Below are 18,780 nucleotides of genomic sequence, written 5' to 3' on the forward strand. Positions count from 1 at the left end.
CCAAGAATATTGTCCAAATGCTTCTTGGACTCTGTCAGGCTTAGTGCTGTGACTGCTTCTCTGGGGAACCTGTTCCAGTGCCCAACCACCTTCTGGGTGAAGAACCTTTTCTAATATCCAACCTAACCCTCCCTTAAGACAACTTCAATGCAGACATTTGGAGTACTGAGACCCTTAAGGGCTGGCACAAATAGTTTGCCACAAGCAAATATGTCTATACAAATGTGAAAAATAGACTCTATGTACAGATAAGTGCCTGTAATGATATGTAACCTAATAAAGTGCAAATCTTCAGGGAGCTGCAGTTGGACACAGGCTGAGCACCTCTGATCAGGAATGAGTTTCCTGCCAACTAGCAGGATTTGCTTAAAGGGTTTGTGGTTACTACATGTTCATCAGGTGCTGCAGCCCTTCTCTGACAAGGAGGAAGGAGTAAAGAGAGAAGTCACAGTTCCAGGCAGTGTTTAAATTAATAAATTAAATAAATTTAGTATCTGAGCACAGAGTCAAAAACATCAAAAATAATATCCTAATTAATAATTTATTTTAATATTAAAATTTTTTTATTCTATAATCAAAGTATAGCTAAGTCATAGTTATAGCACATGCTAATTCAGGTGTAAACCAAGTTCATTAGTGTCCATTTGCTTTTGTCTACACCATTTATCGTTGGAGGGAGCTAACACAACAGGGTGCACTGTACTGTAGAGCAGACCATAGACTAAAACACAGCTAATAGAAGGTGGATTATGAAACCACTTTTCTGGAAATTTAAATATTAAACAGAAGGTAAGTGACTGAAGTGTAACGTTCAACACACTGGGTTGAAAGACCACTAGTGAGTTGTGAATCAATGCCGTCTTTATGCTTTGCACATTCATGCATGCACACAGAGGGCTAACAGTTGTGTTTTGTGAAATTTCAGTTGAAAGACCATTCTTAACAGTGTGTGAAGAAACATACCAGCTTTTCACGGAGTTGTGAAATTATCTTTGATTACTGTATGCAAGTGTGATCTTACCGAAAGTGATACAGCCTTGCTAGAATGTTACTTGAATACCACTTTTAGTTCCATTTTTCCATCTCATTATTTATTTTTTTTTTTTTAATTTTCTTCAGGGAGAAGTGTCTTCTTCCTCTTCAACTGGCTCTGGAATCCAAGAGCATGAAGCTGGCCCAACAGGCTCTAGCAGGGATGCAGGTATGGCTTTAGAATGGGGATGTGTTGACAGGCAGTGGGTGTTAAGGAAAACTAGGCTTTTCTCTTGAAAAATAGCACAAAAAAGGTGTCTATCCTTATGTTGATCTAACAGTAATGTTCGTGTTTCTGTAATGGTGTTCAGAAGTTAGGATGCAAGTAAGGGCTGAAGCTAAAAATGTTTGCAGATAGGTAGGAGTTCCTGGATTTTAACTTTGAAATGTAGATGTACTCTTCCTTGTGTGTCCCTGTGCTAGTCTCTGCCACTGTTAAGCATCTTAAGAAACTAAGCTGAGTCAAGACTTGCTGCTTTCTTTTATTGGAAGTGAGTATAAGGATGTAAGTGGATCGCTCAAATTCATTTATTCCAGCATATAAGGTGTCAGATATTTGGTTAGACCGTGCCCCATATTGGGGCACAAAATGGCTGTAAGTGGTTCTAGAAGGCTCTGGCTAAGGAAAATGGTGGGTTTGTAAGGGTTTTGGTAATTATTGGTTTTTCCAGAAGACATATATCACCTTCTTGCAGCATAGTACTCTGGTCCCACTCTGACATTCCTGTGCCCTGCGTTTCAGCTATATGACAAGTAGGGAATGGAGGTTGCTTTTAAAGTCAAAAATGGGACTTAAATAAAAATATGTCTGTTGTACTGGTGTGGGTATGCTTGTTAGAAGAGCTTTGCAAACTCATGATCACCAAAGAATAGTGGAAGAATTATGAGTGACTCACTGTGTGTTGTATTGTAACTTCCTTGGGAACACTCAATGAGGATAAATTTCATCTTTTTACTCTTCTAAATTGCTACACGTAACACTTGAGTTCTGTAAGAACTGGAATTTCAAAGTTGCGAATTTTCAGTATGGTAACGGTTAAATAAGAATGTTACCTCCTATCTAGAAGCCTATAAAGGTAATCCAGGCAACAATACAGTCCTTCATCTGCATTTATGATACGTAAAGTTTTATGAAGGGCAGAAAAGCAAACCACACAACTGATGATAGGGAGATACATTAAAAAATAGGATAAAAGACAAAAATGAGATTAAGTACAACTTAAGTTTACCCAGGTAGGTCACAGGATAGTGGAAGTTAGCGGGGACCTCTGGAAGTCATCTGGTTCAATTCTGCTGCTCAGATAGGGTCACCTAGAGCTGTTGCCCAACTTTGTGTCTACATGGCTTTTGAATGTCTCCAGGGATGGAGACTCCACAACCTCGCTGAGCAGCCTGTGCTTGATCACCCTTACAGTAAATTGTTTACCGATGTTTGGAAGGAACCTTCTGTGTTCCAGTTTGTGCCCATAGCTTCTTGTCCTGTCACTGGGCACCACTGAGAATATCCTATTCTGTTCTCTTTGCAACCCTCCTTCAGATATTTATATATGGCGATTACATCCTCTTTGAGCCTTCTCTTCTCCAGGCTAAATAGTTCCAGCTCTCAGCCTTTCCTCATAAGAGAGACGCTGCAGTTCCTTTTGTTATCTTAGCAGCCCTTCCCTGGACTCTCTCCAATAACTCTGTATCTCCCATACTGAACTAAACATTCTCCTTTGTATAGAAAACCCCATTATTTTCACTGCAGTTTGAGTTAAATCTCATGAGGCAGTATAGTGCTAAAACACTTGATGTACTGATATATGGGAAATTCTTAAAAACATTGTTGTGGGTTAACTGTGGCTGATGGTTCCAGACCCAGCCACTCACTCTCTCCCTTGCAGGGGAATGGGAGAGAGAATCAAAAGGCAAAAAGTGAGAGATCTTGTGAGCTAAGATGAAGTATAATAGGGAAAGCAAAACTGCATGCACAACCAAAAGCCTATATGGAATTAATTCACTTCTTCCCATGAACCAGCAGGTGTTCAGCCATCTCCAGGAAAGCAGGGCTCCATTAAGTCTCATAGTTACTTCATAAGACAAATGCCATGACTCTGAATATCCCTGTCTTCTTCAGTTCCTCCTTTTTCCCCAGCTGTTGTTGCTGGTATGGGATATCCCTTTGGTCACATTGGGGTCAGCTGTCCCAGCTGTATCCCCTGCCAAACTCTTCTGCACCACCAGTCTACTTCCTGGGCAGCCAGTCTGAGAAACAGAAGACCTTGATACTGTCTAAGCTCTGCTCATTAATAGCAAAACATGAGTGTGTTATCAATGCTGTTTTGGTCACATATCCAGAACAGCACTCTGTGAGATCCTATGAAGAAAATTAACTATTCCAGCCAAAACCAGTACAAGTGTAGAAGATAAGAGGGAATGAACCAGTGAAATGTGCTACAGAGTTGAAGCTGAGAAGGAGCATCAGTACAAAAGTCATGCAAAATGTACAGGGTGAAGTGGGCTGCACAAAGTCTGCACTGGGACACAGCAAGGTTGTGTTCCTGGGATCTAAGACAAGGTAGTTTTGCTCTGTCATGGGAGTTTCTAAGAAGATGAGAACTGGGAAAAAGCTTGAGTGGGTCTGTCAACTGCAGGATGCCTGCCACTATTGAGGCACCCATGAAGGTGGTTATAGACTAAATAGAAGAAGCATTTCTAGTAGAACTCCAAGGAAGTAGTGCCACTGACCATGCTGATAGTTGCTCAGATACTGGCTTTTTCAAGGCAAAGCAAATCTGATTGGTCTAAAATATTCAGTCAGAAGTTCATTCAGTCTGTACTGAACACACTCCTGTGTATGTTTGTGTTAGTCACTTGCTCACAGTACCCTTCCTTCTGAGGACTTGATTGTATCCATTATTAATCAACTTCTGAATGATGCAAAACACATCTTGTTCGTGATCAGAAGTGCCACCTTTACTGTGCTTTACCCTGTACCCTATTGGAATGATTGGAACAATAGGTGACTGTCACCTGCTGGGCAGGGGATCTGATAGCACTAGTTTGATGTCAGAATACTAGCCTGAGTGGGGCTTTTTGTTGTTTTTAGGTTTGGGGAACTGCAAAGGTTCCACTCTCTCCCCACTTCCAAAATGTTGAGATGTTTTGCTGAGGGCATTACTTGCAGTGATTTATCAGTTACTGATGTCCACTTTCTTCTGGACACTGGTGAAATAGGATGGGGAAAGATGATACCGAAATGGCAACTGACTCAAAAGATGTTGACTCCCCCCCTGCTTCATGGCACATATCTCCCAGTTTTACTGTATTTTTGCATTTTATTGGCTCCATTTAAAATTTTTACGTAAAAAACCTAACCACTGTAGTACCAAGCACTAATAAGTTAGTTGCAGTAGTTAGTTGCAGAGGCAGTTTTGTCTCAACCTGTACATTGCTATTTTATCTCTGCAGAAGCTGCTGTCTGATGAGAGGTTTGTATCCGTGGAAACAGACTCAGATGAGAAACAGTTGCTTAATCAGATGCTGAATGCCGTCAAAGTGACTCCTTCACTCAATGAAGACCTGCAAGTTGAAGTGATGAAGGTTAGTGTTTCACACACATCAGTGATTGCAACAGAGGCTGCACGAATCAATGCTGGGGTCAGCAAATAAATTAGCTGTTGCCGTGGAAATCTTCATTTTAGGACGATATTTGATTCCATTCTTTCTGGTGGCAGATGTTGGTTGGTTTCATTTCTACTTCGTTTGTGTTTTCCTGATTAAATAGGAGATAGTTTATATTAAGAGTCAGTACTCTGATGGTTCCAGTTTTAGCAAACTGAAACAGGACAATCAGTCTGTTCCATGGGAGTGCACAGATAAATGACTTGCAGATTTGTTAGTTTGTTGTTGAGCTTTAGTGGTCATGAGGTGGGCTGTGCAGGCTTGTAATTTTGTATTGTGTGTGCATAGGTACTTTGTAATTTGTTAGCTATATTTTCTCTTTGTAAAATGCTAATGATGAAGCACAAATTGTTTAAGCACCAAAATGTCACTGGACCAGTGCATAAGGGAAATAATTGTTTTGTAAACTCAGGGAAAACTTCCATTTCTAGAAATTCTCCTGTATGCATGTTAGGAAGCTCAGCTACCAGGAGGTATTGTTTTGGATTGGAGGTGATGTCAGATTTCCCTGCTCTGTCATTGGGTTGGTTGTATGACTTGCCAGTACTGTAATAAAAAAATGACTTCCAATTACTGTAGTATTTGTGTGAAGCAAGATCATGGTGGACAGTTCTCAGATATTTGAGTGTAAACTTTGTACTACAAGGTTTGTTTGCTATAGCTGATCATCAGTTGAAAACCATTTTGGAACGAACCTGCTGGTCCTTTTTGTGTGTTCATAATACCTAAAACTGAGTGATATGTTTGAATCTACTCCTTGACCATTCTTTACTTCTAAGTACATAGACTAACTATTTTGTTTCTTGCATGTGACATTTTTGTTCGAATGAACATATGTTATCCACTCTGAAACTGTTCTGTACTAGTTGTACTCTTTAGCACTAGAGGTGACTACCTGGGTGGAATATGCCCACAGTGCCATAACATGCAGAAAGGTGAACCTAGCAGCAGAAAAAAGGGAATATTTGAGTGGACTGTTACCTGTTTTATAGAGCAAGTTTCTGTGTACAGTTTTGACTATGACACCCAGATCTACATTCCTAACCCAGCATACCTCTTTCCTGCCTCTTTTGTCTCTGAAGTGGGAAAGGGGAAGAGTTAAGAATTAGCAGTACTGAACCAACAGGTCTCTTGCTATGCATTAATTTTTTGCATGTTGCTTTTTTTACATTCTTGAGTGTTGCAGATTCAATATCTGCATGCATACTGTTTACTTGAAAGTCCTGGCATACATCTGTCAGAAATTGCCCCTACACTAAGAATGTGAGCACTGTATTTTGCTACAGTTATGAGAACCTATCTTCTCAAGTTGTCTTGATATGTGAGAAGCCAAAAAAATAGAACTGAGAAACCTTCAAAACTTTAAACCACAGAAAACCCAAGCCAAAACATTGCATTTATGTACACTTCTTTTTTCCTTTTTTTTTTTTTTTTTTTTTTTTAAATTAGAAAAACACGTTCAGTTTCTGTTTGGGCACAAAAGAGAGAAGGGAACATAATTTCACTGAGCGAAATCTTGATGTACAAATGTTTTCTGGCTAAAAGCACAGTGAAATGCATGCATAGTAAAATCAGACTACAACTTTACATCCTGAGAACAAAGCAAAATTCTATTGACTTAAATGTTTGAAGAAAGCAGAGGACCAAAACATATTGTAATCAGGACAATTAAAACTCAAAGACAGTGGATTTGAGCCTTGCCTGAAAGTCAAATCAGCGGACATCTCTTTACATGGTAACCTGAAGGTTACAGATGCCATTGCAACACTTGAAAATGTTGTAACTAATGTAGGCCTGCTGAATGGCTAAAGCCTTCAGGGAGTTTTCTAGCAGCTGGTCTCAGCAATGTGTTTATATCCCTGGATCTGCTAAAATGTGTCCTCAAGGCAGCATATGATTGTACATCAGACTGTGTTATTCCATCTGGAGGAGATTAAATATACCTTTATCTAGTGCAGATAGATATTAGACACTCCTGAGTGGGAGTAAGTTTTTGTGAAACTGGATCAACTGTGATACTGGCCTAGTTCTTTGCGACTTGCTGCACAGCTGTACCAATCTCACAGGTATTAAGAGTGCAACCATCAAAAGTTACACAGAAGACTTTATTCATGCAAAATCAATGTGAAAGTAGATGTGCAGTACTACTTCACTGCAATTTGCTGGTAAGCTCCAAAATCACTTAAATGTGTGTGTTTGGGGTTTTTATAATCCTATCCAGAATATCTCCTGTTATTCCCAGTAAGAGTACACCGGAAAGTCGCACTTCACACACTATCCAAAACGAATATTTTGAATATTTATTTTAATGGTTTGTTGTCACCCACGTGTATTACAGATGGAGGTGTGAAAGGATCTGATTGGCTGAGGAGAGCATTCTGTAAAGCTTTTTACATTCAGATTGCTGCAAGTTGGAATTGGCAGTGGAAGGGAGAACACAGGAGAGAGGTGTAAGTGCAATTAGTTGCCTTGCTTGACACACTTTTGGAACCTTATAAATGTTATTATAAAGGGCCAGCAGTAGACAGCAATGGAATAGAGTAATTGTAATGGTTGTTGTAAATAAATGGAGAGGAGTGCTAGTTGGACCTCTTCTGGCACTGAGGAAAACAAACGGTTTAGGCCACTGTTGTAAAAGTGGAAGGGCACTGAGTAATTTATAGCTAGGTACCAATTCTCTTTATTTTTAAGGATGAGTGTCATGGCATGATCAGCAGATTCCCAGACTGGAGGATCACAAAATAGCATGCCAACAGTGTTCAGACTTAAGAGCCAGGGCTGGGGACTGTGCTGGAGTGCATCCTGGGCAGTCAGGGAAGATTTATACTGCTCAAATGCAGTTGTCAAGAAGAACTCAAAGCCTTTCCCTCTCACAATAGCTCTCTCCACTGTGTTAGGTGAGGCACCTCTTACCGTTTTTATGAACTTTAATTTAAAGTGGAATTTTACTTTTTGTAATAAGCACATATTAAATTAAGTTCCAGGCTAGGGACTGCTGTCGGTATCTCTAGTTCTTCTAAAATACCTCTTGTAGAGGTTTCATATAGAATGGTTATGTGGGGAAATTCCCCCCTTGGATTTCCAGAGTAGAAATGATACTGTGACATCTTTATTTATTTTTTTCTTGTAGGACACTCTTATTACTAAGCACTGTGTAATTCTTATGTCAACAGCACTTTTATGCCCAAAAGAAGGGAGTGGTCTTTTCAGTGAGGAAGAGGGAAAGGCTATGGTTTCTCCTTGACACAAATAGGCACCTATAACAAACACAGGTGTACTAACTGGATTTGATTTGCCACACACCAGAGCAAACTGTCTGGTGTATATAAATTTTGCATTCAGACTTGCATGTTATTTAACTGCTGAGCCAAATATTTCTTTATAATACCTCAATGACTATGTGGTGTGTGTATTCTATGCCACATGTGTTTTCTCTGTACCTCTGATGTGTTTTATGGCAGAGATTTATTAGTATTTCCAGACTGGGGACTAAACTGAGGTTATTTAGGTGCTTTAATTTATATTACAAGATACTGTGAAACCAGGAAATCCAGAAGGTTTGACCAGAGGGAACAGTGTATCTGACACAAGGCCACTTTAGTATTCTCCTTTACTGTTGCCATGATACTTTGCTGTCAGACTGAGGAGCCTTCTAATATATGTATTACCAGTTTGTGTTTTTACTATGCTCAACTGGCTGAATCAATGGAAGGGAAAATCACAGAATCATACAGTACCTTGCTGATGTTCTTGTAATACATCAATAGCTTAACTGCAGTTTCAAACAGAGTAATCTAAATATTTATACTTGTATATTTTCATTACAATATTCATGGAGGAAGAGATATGTTGATCACTAATCAAATTCCGTGTTTTAGCATTGAGATACCAAAGTGACTCACTGCTTTATTTATAGAGTTACAGATGTATAGAAAAAATCAGGGGGGCAGTAATTTAGCACTTTCCTTAGATGAACACAGTCATGCAATATGACTGGCCCAGAAGTGGGAAGAATTTTGTTGTGTGACATGGTGCCATGTTATAATTGAGTGAAATGCAAGGCTATATCTCATGTCGATGAGTGGGACATTTTGTTGACCTGAAGCACTAGACGAACAAGTAAAGAGACAGTCTGCAGAAGAAAGGGGACAATGTCTGGATTGAGGATTAATATCATGCATTTGGATTTGGCTGTGGATTCAGGGGATTCTGATTTTTTTTTTTTACCCTGGCTTGATGCTTTTAAGTTCTGGTTTCAGATGTTTTTAAAATGGCTGAAGTACTTCTGCTCCATGCTATTAGACCTTTGCTTGCAGGAACACATATAGTATTGGCAAAAGCACTATCAGATATTGTCAAATCAGCAGTGGAAAAGGAAACTAGGAAACTAATATATAGCTAAGTCTCTGGATTGTAGTCCCTTCCAGCCTCAGCAATTCTGTGATTTTTTTTTTTCTCACTTTGATTTTTTTGGTAATTTTTCATCAGTAACCCTGACCCTAAAATGCTGGAAAGGCTCCTGGAAAAACTGGAATTCGGCTTTGAATGTAACTGTGGCAGCGAAGTAGATGAAATCAAATATGAAGGAAGTGGATAGTATGGAAGGAATCCAAAACTAGAGAGACTGTTTGTTTGGGGGTTTTTTCTTCTTTTTTTTTCTTTTTCCTTTATTCTCACTAATGTTATGGTCCCTTTCATTTATAAGCTGACAATTTTCTTAATAATGCCATTCCTCTCTATCTGTGAGAACATTATTCTCAAATAACAACAAAAACAAGTTTAATGAATAATTGCAAATTAGTAGATGAGTCCTCACACAGAAATAAGTTCTCCAGAGAAACCAGATACACTGTAATGTAATGGAAACTAACAGTAAACAGGTTGTTCTTAAAAAAAAGGGCATGATTGGTCATTTAAAATTTCCCTTTCTACTGCATCCTCTTGTTTTCTTCAGTCCCAGATAAAACTTTGTCATGTAGCTCAGTGCATGTCAGTTCTGTTTGCCCAGATTTCCCAAGAAACTGCTTGCAAGACTGAAATCTTCAAGCATGAAAGTGAATAATGACCTTTTGTGAAAGAAACTCCAGTTTTCTGATTAGAAATATTTTTGCTTTATTTCACTATTTTAATTAATAGGGTTATGATATGCTGGACATGTTATGAATATATACTATGTTTCTGTCAGTGAAGCTTGCAAGTGTTGTTTCTTATTACCTCTGAGAAGATTTCACACATTTGAGTTGCAGCTACTCTACTTGTAGTGGGTTTTGAATAGACTTGAGGATTGTTTCGAAAACAAAAAATAATCTTCCGGAGTGGCTTGAGAGAGAGAAGACTCTTCTAGTTCTGGTTATTTGTCTATTGTCCATAATGAACAGCTATTTCATTTAGTAAAGGTTAATTTATTCTCAGTGACTCCAAATTGCATTTGTTAGTGGACTAGGTGTACTTCTTGCTGATGGGCAAAATTTTAGTCATTTTTCTTCTGTAGGCTTTCAGTGAGGAGTCAGCCAGAAGTTTTTTTTAATCTATGAATGAGGTTTAATCAACCATTGTTAAATCTGCTGCGTCAAGGCAATCTTTTATCTTTGCCTCTGATCCATTAATCGAGCATTTGGGAACTCTCCAATAATAATAGTAGATAGCTCTTTTTGTGATTTCAATTTTCATTTCAGATATATTCAGAACTGAAATCTGAATTAGAGTTCTGTGGTTAAACTTAGTTTGTGTAAGGACAGACTGTCTTTAGGTTGGGTATTATCAATTTCCAAGATTGCTACCACAATGGTTTAAAAATGCAAAGTGCTGAGTCATATCCTAGTTCTTATTAATTTATTTTCTGTAGGGACTAATTGATAAAGCCCCAGTTATGGTGTCAAATTAGTAACTTGAAAAGGTCACTATTGAAGATCTACAAGGAGTTGTAGAAAGGTTTTTTGTTTGTTTGTTTTGGTGGGTTTTGTATTGGTTTTGGGGGTTTTTTTGTTCTTAGTTTTTTTAACAATTATAGTTGACCTGTTTTAGGTTCTGCACATCCACATTGTTACAGGTTCAGGGAGGTAGTCCTGATCTAATGCAAATATTGAATTAAGTTGGATTGTGCTTGAGCAGCCATGCAAAACTTATGGTTAACTTTTTTGGAAACTTGTCAGGAACTTTGTTGCTGTTGAGCTGGTCTTTTGCCTTCCATCACAAAGAATAACTTATATTATGTATTTGAAAAGTTGTTCCAAACTGATCCAAAATATTGGCAGAATGCAACTGCAAAATCCCAGCCTTTGTGGATGATTATATTCTGCAGCTTTTTCTTGAATACTAGTAAATTAGCTGATCACTGTAATAAACCCTTGCAGATATATATGGTCTCATTGTTTTAAGGTTAATATTTATGAAATATATCCTTCCACATACAGTTTGGTTATGCTTAGTAGAGTATAATTTACAACTGTTCTGCTTTGTCCTGAACTGTAAATCAAATGGAGGAGGAAAATGGACTGAAACAACTTGGATTTAAAGGTATATGTAAACTATGTTGTTCCCTGTGCAGCCCCTTTGAGGCATGGCATAATGGTTTTATATAGGAGTAAAGACAGTGATTTTTCTGCCCATTAAAAATAAAAATTCATTGGTGCAGCAGTAAAAATATAACTGCTAAACGGAAATGGAGAAGGAAGACTGTTATTATCAGGATGGGAATCAGCAATCCAATTGCTGATACTTGCTGTAAATCTATGTATTTTAGTAAATATAGAATTTTGGAACAAGAGACCATTTTATCCCCTCAGTATATTTTATGCACTGCATTAATGGAAACATTTTTCAACATTACCTGCAATATAAATTTCAGTCCAGTCATGTTCTAAGCAGAGATGGACTATGTTTTAAATAAAGTAAAAAATAAAAACCATTATGCAACTTTAATTGCATACTTTAATCCTGAACTGGTTTAAAATCTGTGTTAATGAGAAAAAAAATAAAAATGCTGAAGACTTGTAGAACAAAGTTTCGCCTGAATGTGCATTAGTTCTTGTAACAGTAGTGCCTGATATGAGCTTTTATAAGCAATACCTGATTCTTTTTTTTCAAGTCCATAATTCAGAGATGTGAGAGGATTCTGTAAAGACTTGCACAATGTCATGCAAATAAGATCCTTTTCTAAGATCAGTCCTGCCGAGGAATGCTAAATAGAGTTCTTAGTGCTTAGGCTTTTCATAAATTAAGTTGATGTAATGTGGGTCAACTACAAAACCAGATTCTCTGGGGTTTGCTTCTCTCTTTTTTTCTGGTTATTTTTAAAAGTTATTTTATTCATGTGCTTAGTTATAAGTAACCAGGTTAATTCCAATGGATTAAGTGACCTACCTTGTGTGCTTCAAGATAAGCTCTTCCTTTCCCAAGTTAATTAGAACTATGATAAATACCTAGTTCTGTGATTAAAGAACTCCCTTGGTTCTTAGGTGCCTGGTCACTGTAGCAGAAACCAGTCTTAAGTTAAATAGCTGAGCTTTCTTCTAAAGGGATGCAAAAGGAAGTGGTGGATTCTCCGTCCCTGGAGGTTTTTAAGATGATACTGGATGTGGCACTTAGTGCCATGGTCTGGTAGCCACGGCGGTAGTGGATCAAGGGTTGGATTTGATGATCTCAGAGGTCACTTCCAACCTGGTTGATTCTACAATTCTATGATTCTATGAAAAGAATGACAGTAGTAATGGCCTGAATGTGGCCGAGTCAATACTGGATAGGAACTGCCTAAGCCAGTCAGCAGTGAATGCAGTGTCTCAAAAATCAAACCTCTCTCCAGGATCCAGCTTTTTCTCAGTTCCTTTCGGTGCTTGAATTCGTATCCCTGAACAACCTCTGTGGGTTTGGGTAGACATGTAGCTTTAAAAATCTAAGCAAAGGGCTAATCATGTCTCTTTAAAGATTTGCAGGATAGAAAAATAGGCTTAGTTTCTTGCCTGAAGAAATTCTAATGCAAAACTTTTAGCTGTCTCAGTACTATGAGGTTATGAAAGTGTTTTCAGATAGAGAAGGTGCTCATTCTGTCACATTGGAACTCGTGTGGCATAATCAGAACCATTGGCATCAGCGCAAAAAGTAGCAAGTCCCTAGCTCTGGAAAGTGTAATTTCACACCTATCCAGAATGGAAGTGCAAGTTCTTACAGACTTCCTTTAATCTGAGACACATACCAAGAACCTGGAGACCAGTTAACCATTAAGAAAGTTCATTGGAAAGACATTGTATATTCACAAACCCAAATATAGAAACTCTTTAACTTTCTTATATTGCCTTTTAATCTTTTCCCTGCTGCCAGACATCAATGGTTACTGGTGGTGACAGTGCCAAGTTCTGCTAGCCAAGTTGTCCACACAACAGTGACATTGAATGGTCACTTGCCATAGCTTTTGTGTGTAATTATACACATATATTATGTGTGTATTATACACATCCAGATGTGCCACAGCTGTGCACAGATGCACCCAGATTAGACCTTCTCTGCTTATGAGCTTCCCATGATGAGGGCCACTGACACTATATAGCAGTTAATCCTGTCTAGTCCTGGGGCAGCTGAGGAGAAAACTTGTGTTCTAATAAGCTGTTCTGACACTGCCAGCCAGCTCCTTGAGTCCTCTTCCCTGGAGCTCCTCTGTGTGTCTTTTGTGAGAGAGGAGAAAGATACCAAAACTTCATGTGCCATAGTGGTTGGTGTTGCAACCACAAAACCAGCTTATCTGGCTTTTTAATATCACTTTTCTGGATCAGATTGGGATATTGTCTGGGATAGGGTGAAATCTTCTGGCTGGCCAAACAGCCTGTGCAGCCTCACTTCTTAGGTTGTCTTCAGGCTAACTTCTTGCCGGTTAATCTAGTGACTTGAAACAGTAAATTTAAATCTACTGTTCTAATGTACAGTACCACACAGAACATCTCCCTGATACAGTTTTGGTGGAACCTTCCATGTATCTGAGTGCAAAGGAGTTGTCTTCCCTCTCCCCTGCCCAAAAAATTCTCTTGTTGTCAAGAATAAATGTCAGAATTTTCCACCCAGTGGATATACCCAGTCTTTTTTTCCTTGACAGCTGTGTTTACTTACATCCATGTGTTGACATACTTCTGAATAATTTTGATAACAGATGCATTTTTATTATTATGATATGCATTATGCATTATTTTATTATAATAACTTCATTTTTATTGGGGAACTCTTTAAACTTTTTGTTGGTATTTTTCAGTTTGGTATTTGTCCTTTTTCAGTTTTGTTTTACTGAGGTTTGTATATTCTAATTCATAAAGTAATGCAGTATACCTAAATAGGCTGTAAAGGGGGAAATGCCATCCTAGTGCTGCTAGTCAGCCTTTTTCTTTAATTTTCCCTGCCTTTAGTTACTATAATTCTAAAGATAAAAGCTCCTGTCGAGTGTTGTAAAAAACTCTGAAGTATCGATTAAGCCTTAAATAATTTCTTTCCCTTCTACAACTGTACTACCTGAGCAGGAGTTTCACTTGGTTTCATACCACCATGAACAGTGTTCAGCAGAAGTTCTATTTTAGTCCAGTGAACTAAATGGGCATTGTCTTCTCAGAGCATTCAGCTTGTCACTACTGATGATATGTGAGGTGCTCCTGTACCAAATACAGTCCTTATATCTGAAACCCTGATGCATTCATAATGCTGAGCAGCATTTATGGGTTTACTAATTCATAAGAGACACACTCTCTCTTTATAATTAAAATCTACTGTTTTGTACAGGGATACACGGTGGCACAGTGTACATGACTTCATTAATACATTTGTTTCTCCTGCCCTTGTTTTCCTTCAAGGCCAAAGAGTGCAAAATGGGCAGATTTCCAGTTATTCTGACAATAGGAGGATATCTCCCATCCAAACTATTTTGCAGAAATACTGGATGACTGCTTTAAATGTCAAAACTACTGAATGAGATAGTAGTCCTGCCTTGTCTTCTGTTAGAGTTTTTCCCTAAGGGGCCAGGATTTGACAATCACCCCATGACACATTGTATCCAAGTTTACAAGCCTGCAAGTAAAGTAAATCAGGAAAGGCTTCTATTATGAATCCCACAAAGGGATTAGAGGTGGCTGCAAAATTGGTTTGTTTGTAAATTGTTAAGTTTTATACCTTTTCTCTCTTTCTTGGGGATACTACTTGCTTTCTTATGTACACCACAGTGTTTGTTTGACATGCCTCCTCCATAAGCTCTCCAATGCGACAATTGCTTTATACTACAAGTATGTGCAAAGCTCTTGGGGAACTTGGCTAGCAACGCTTAGCAGCCTTACAATCTAAAAACATTCCCTCTTTTTCCCTTTTCGAGAGATCATAGAATCATAGAATATTTTAAATTGGAAGGGACCTGAAAGCTCATCTAGTTCCAATGATCCTGCCATGAGCAGGGACACCATCTACTAGACCAGGTTGCTCAAAGCCCTGTCCAACCTGACCTTGAACACTTAATCTCTCTTAAAATATGGGATCATGGAGAATCACAGAATGGTTCAGGTTGGAAGGGACGACAGTGGGTCATCTGGTCCAACCTCCCTGCTCAAGCAGGATCATCATAGAGCACATGGTACAGGATGGATATGTAATGTCAGTTTAATTACATTGTGATTCAAATCTTGTACATTTTGTGCCAATTCACCTTCACTGTGGCATCAGAAGCAGGATTTTTTGGTTTTGTTTCTACTTATTATGAAAATTACTCATGCATATGCTTTTATACTACAGTTGGTACCCTGGGACTCCAGGGAGTAGGAATTGTATTTCTTGTTCCATGACAGTCTGAGCTTTGAAAGTAGTTAAAATAAATACTTTCATGATGGATAAGCCATTTATGGAAATATGATCTCATCCAGGCATTTGCAAGATAATGCAAGCCAAGTAAAAAATCCTGGGGGTTATGTGACTTTGAAACTACCTCTACAGTCATATAAATTCCTTCTTTAAAAAAAAAGAAAAAGGAACAAAATGTGGTTTAGAGTCCACACCGATCAGTAAAAGCTGATTTTCAATTTTGTTTTATAGTGGAATTGCTTTGTAGTTACTAGGAATTGCTTTGTAGTTTTGTTTTTGCTTTCCCTACAAGTGGTGTCAAAACCAAAATGTCATTGCCCAAGAAAGCCTATCTTTCTTTTCTTTCTTTTTTTTTTTTTTTTGAATACAGACTGTTTGAATTAGTGTCATGAGTAGTTAAGCAGCCTATGGGATATACTGTCTGGAGATTCAGTGTTTTTAGTGGATCTGAATGATTAAGTTTGGGTTTGTTTGGTTGGTTTTAATCCTGTTTTTCATCTTGTAATTTAAAAGAGAAGCCTGCTGTCTTCCTGTTTGTTCCACATAAATGGGAAAACATGCAAATGTCTGGATCATTGCCAAGACTGTAAATGAGCCCTGCAGCAGCGCTGATGGGAATTACAGCTGAGAGCAGTTTTGTGTGTTGGTCAGAGACTGTGTTTCAGAACTTACAAATGACTTGTGAGGGAAGACCATAGCAGTGGGGCAAGCTAAGAGTATACTCGCTGATAAACTTTGCTTCTGTCATTTGATTACATCAGATCATATGCCTTTTCTCTAGCTAATAGATTCCCAGATCTTATTTTTTGCAAAAAGTAGCAATCAAAACTTAGTAGTCTTTTTGCTGAATTTGCCTTTTGTTTCATAGCAAGGTTTTGATCATCACTTCCTCACTGCACTTGATATCTGACCTTTCTATCGTTCACCTGTTACTTGCAGGTTTTTGGCATTTGTGACAGAAAGGATTAGGCATATATATATGTGTGTGTGTGTGCAAACTTTTCGTAATTCAGCTCTATAAAGGAGGGGAATTAAATAAAAAAAAAAAAGGAGAGGAAGAAGAGATTTGGAAGAGCAAGGGCTTAAAAGAATGCCTAAACTGGTGTACTTCTATGTGTTGTAGTATATTGACTTCCAGGTTTCGATCTCGGGAAAGCATTAGATAATAGCACACTCTACAAAGCCAAGATGGAACAAGAGAGCAGGAAATCCCATGAAGCAAATGAGGTTTTATAAGTAGGGAAATTCAGGACAGACAAACCACTGGATGAGATTAGTCATGCGCCTGGCTGTCCACTGCGGCTCTTAGCATGGTAAGAAGAGATTTGTCAGTGGGAGGTGAGAGTTGTCTGTCTCTGGGTTTCTGAACTGTGTTCTACACCTGTGTTTTACAGAACAGTGTCTGGAGAGTATAAATCACAGTTTTTTCCTTAAGTAATGAATATATATTTTTACCCAGCTGTTGAGCTCTCACAGCTATTAGAAACATCAATAAAATTTCAGGTTAATTAACAGCTGAGAAAGTGAGGCCCAACAGCTGACTGTGAGGCTGGCCAGTAGCTTAGAATCCAGTTAATGCCAAACGAAATTGTTTGGCTTTGTAGTTTTAAATTTCGCAGGTATGTACTGAGCAACAGATGAAAATAACAGCCCTTATAACTTACGTACTTATTAACCAAATGAAAATATTGAGAGTTATTATAATTGTTTACTTTTCTGTTATTCTGTAGAATTTACTCTGTTGACAGGAAAAGACGTATCACAGTTCCTTCTCACTGGTACCTGTCCATGTACCAGTAAATGATATGGATTGCAGAGACATTTGTGGAGTTCGTATAAGAAATACAAAGCACAGCATTCTTAATCATTTGTAGTTAGAATTAGATTTATTTCTCTGGCAAGTTCAAGTACTCTGTAGCTCATATCTCTCCTTGCAATGCTGAGGTAGGCTGTGTAACACTTTTAAGATGAGAAAATCCATTTTGCCCATTTCAAAGAAAAGAGAAACCATGGAGAAGAAACATGGCTCAGAAAGTTTGCTTTACTGTAAAGGTAAATGCTAAATATCTAAAAAAGAGTTTCTAGTGCAGGACAATTGTGCTTCTGAAGAGTAGTATGCCCTTTTTTATTGCCATTACCTCTAGTATTTATCCACACTATTTGGTTTATTTTTATGAAAGACTGAGAGTCAAGGCAAGATAACACATACACACAGCTGTAAAATTGCCATTACACAATAGTTTTCTGGGAACACTTTTTATAGTAAAATCATCTTCTATAATAATAGGATCAAGCTCCTGATTGGTATTTTATTTACAAAATGAAGCAAACAATCAAACAAAAAAACCCCAAACAACCTTGGAGTAAGGTGTGACATCCTGTAGTGAAATATGTTTTTTTCTGATGAGAAATACATTTGTAAAGGTGTTGTGCATTTCAGTGTGTAGAAACTTTTCAGTCTGACTCTCAAAATGCAAAGAAGGTTATTTATGTCTTTTTCCAGGAACATGTCACGCTCATCCATGGACAGGCTCTTCTGTACTTTGCTTGTAGCTAACAGTCAGTAATGCTATCTTATCTGATGGCCCTAATTTCCTTGTGAAGCAGAAAACAGTAGTTTTTAGAGGCTGAGAAGTTGTAGGGACCAAAACATTAGTGTTAATGTGATTGGTATTTGCTGGTACACTTATCCCAGGAAACTCATATTATTTCAGACCAAACAAAACATAAATTCTGGCACTGGGTAAATTTTATGCTTTGAAGGAGAGAGAACAGTAGCTCAGACTCTCTGTCTTCTGTGAGGAAGGAGGGATTGAAAAGGAGGAAAGGAGATGGGGAGGACATCTCCAGATACTAAAGGCATCGTACCGCAGCTCTCACCACAATGCCCCACTAGACATGGTAGATGACATCACATTCTCACTCTCCTTCTCTTTGAAGTAAGGTGTTAGATGGGGCTTTCAGTTCTTATTCCTCCTGCTGAGTTTAAGACAGGACAAACCTCCCTTCATAAATTGGGACTTATGAATTGTTTTTTGGATGCTCATTATCAAATGACTATAATACACTTACTGGAAATATCCTATGCTGGGAAATCCTCATGTCAGGCAGTAATTAACGGCTTGTCTCACATAATACATATCTATCTGTGTTTCTTGAGTAATAACTTGTAGGCATTTTTCCTTCTTCCTTTGTTATACTAATATAAATAAAGGATTGATTATAAATCATGCAAAGCTTGTGGTTAAAATATGAACGGATTCTGACTCA

General features: G+C 38.2%; 1 protein-coding gene across 5 annotated transcripts in view; it reads left to right on the forward strand.

Annotated features, from left to right (window-relative positions):
* Window positions 1-18,780, forward strand: part of ARFGEF3 (ARFGEF family member 3) — an 84,447-nt gene that overhangs the window by 14,272 nt on the left and 51,395 nt on the right. For all 5 annotated transcript variants that reach the window (XM_027631313.1, XM_027631336.1, XM_027631306.1 and 2 more), the window contains exons 3-4: window positions 1,120-1,201; window positions 4,483-4,614. In XM_027631313.1, coding sequence (XP_027487114.1) covers window positions 1,120-1,201; window positions 4,483-4,614 — 214 coding nt within the window. The remainder of the gene's footprint in view (window positions 1-1,119; window positions 1,202-4,482; window positions 4,615-18,780) is intronic.

Source organism: Corapipo altera, unplaced genomic scaffold (assembly GCF_003945725.1).
Source record: "Corapipo altera isolate COAL_440 unplaced genomic scaffold, ASM394572v1 2b, whole genome shotgun sequence".
In the NCBI taxonomy this organism is placed as follows: domain Eukaryota; kingdom Metazoa; phylum Chordata; class Aves; order Passeriformes; family Pipridae; genus Corapipo; species Corapipo altera.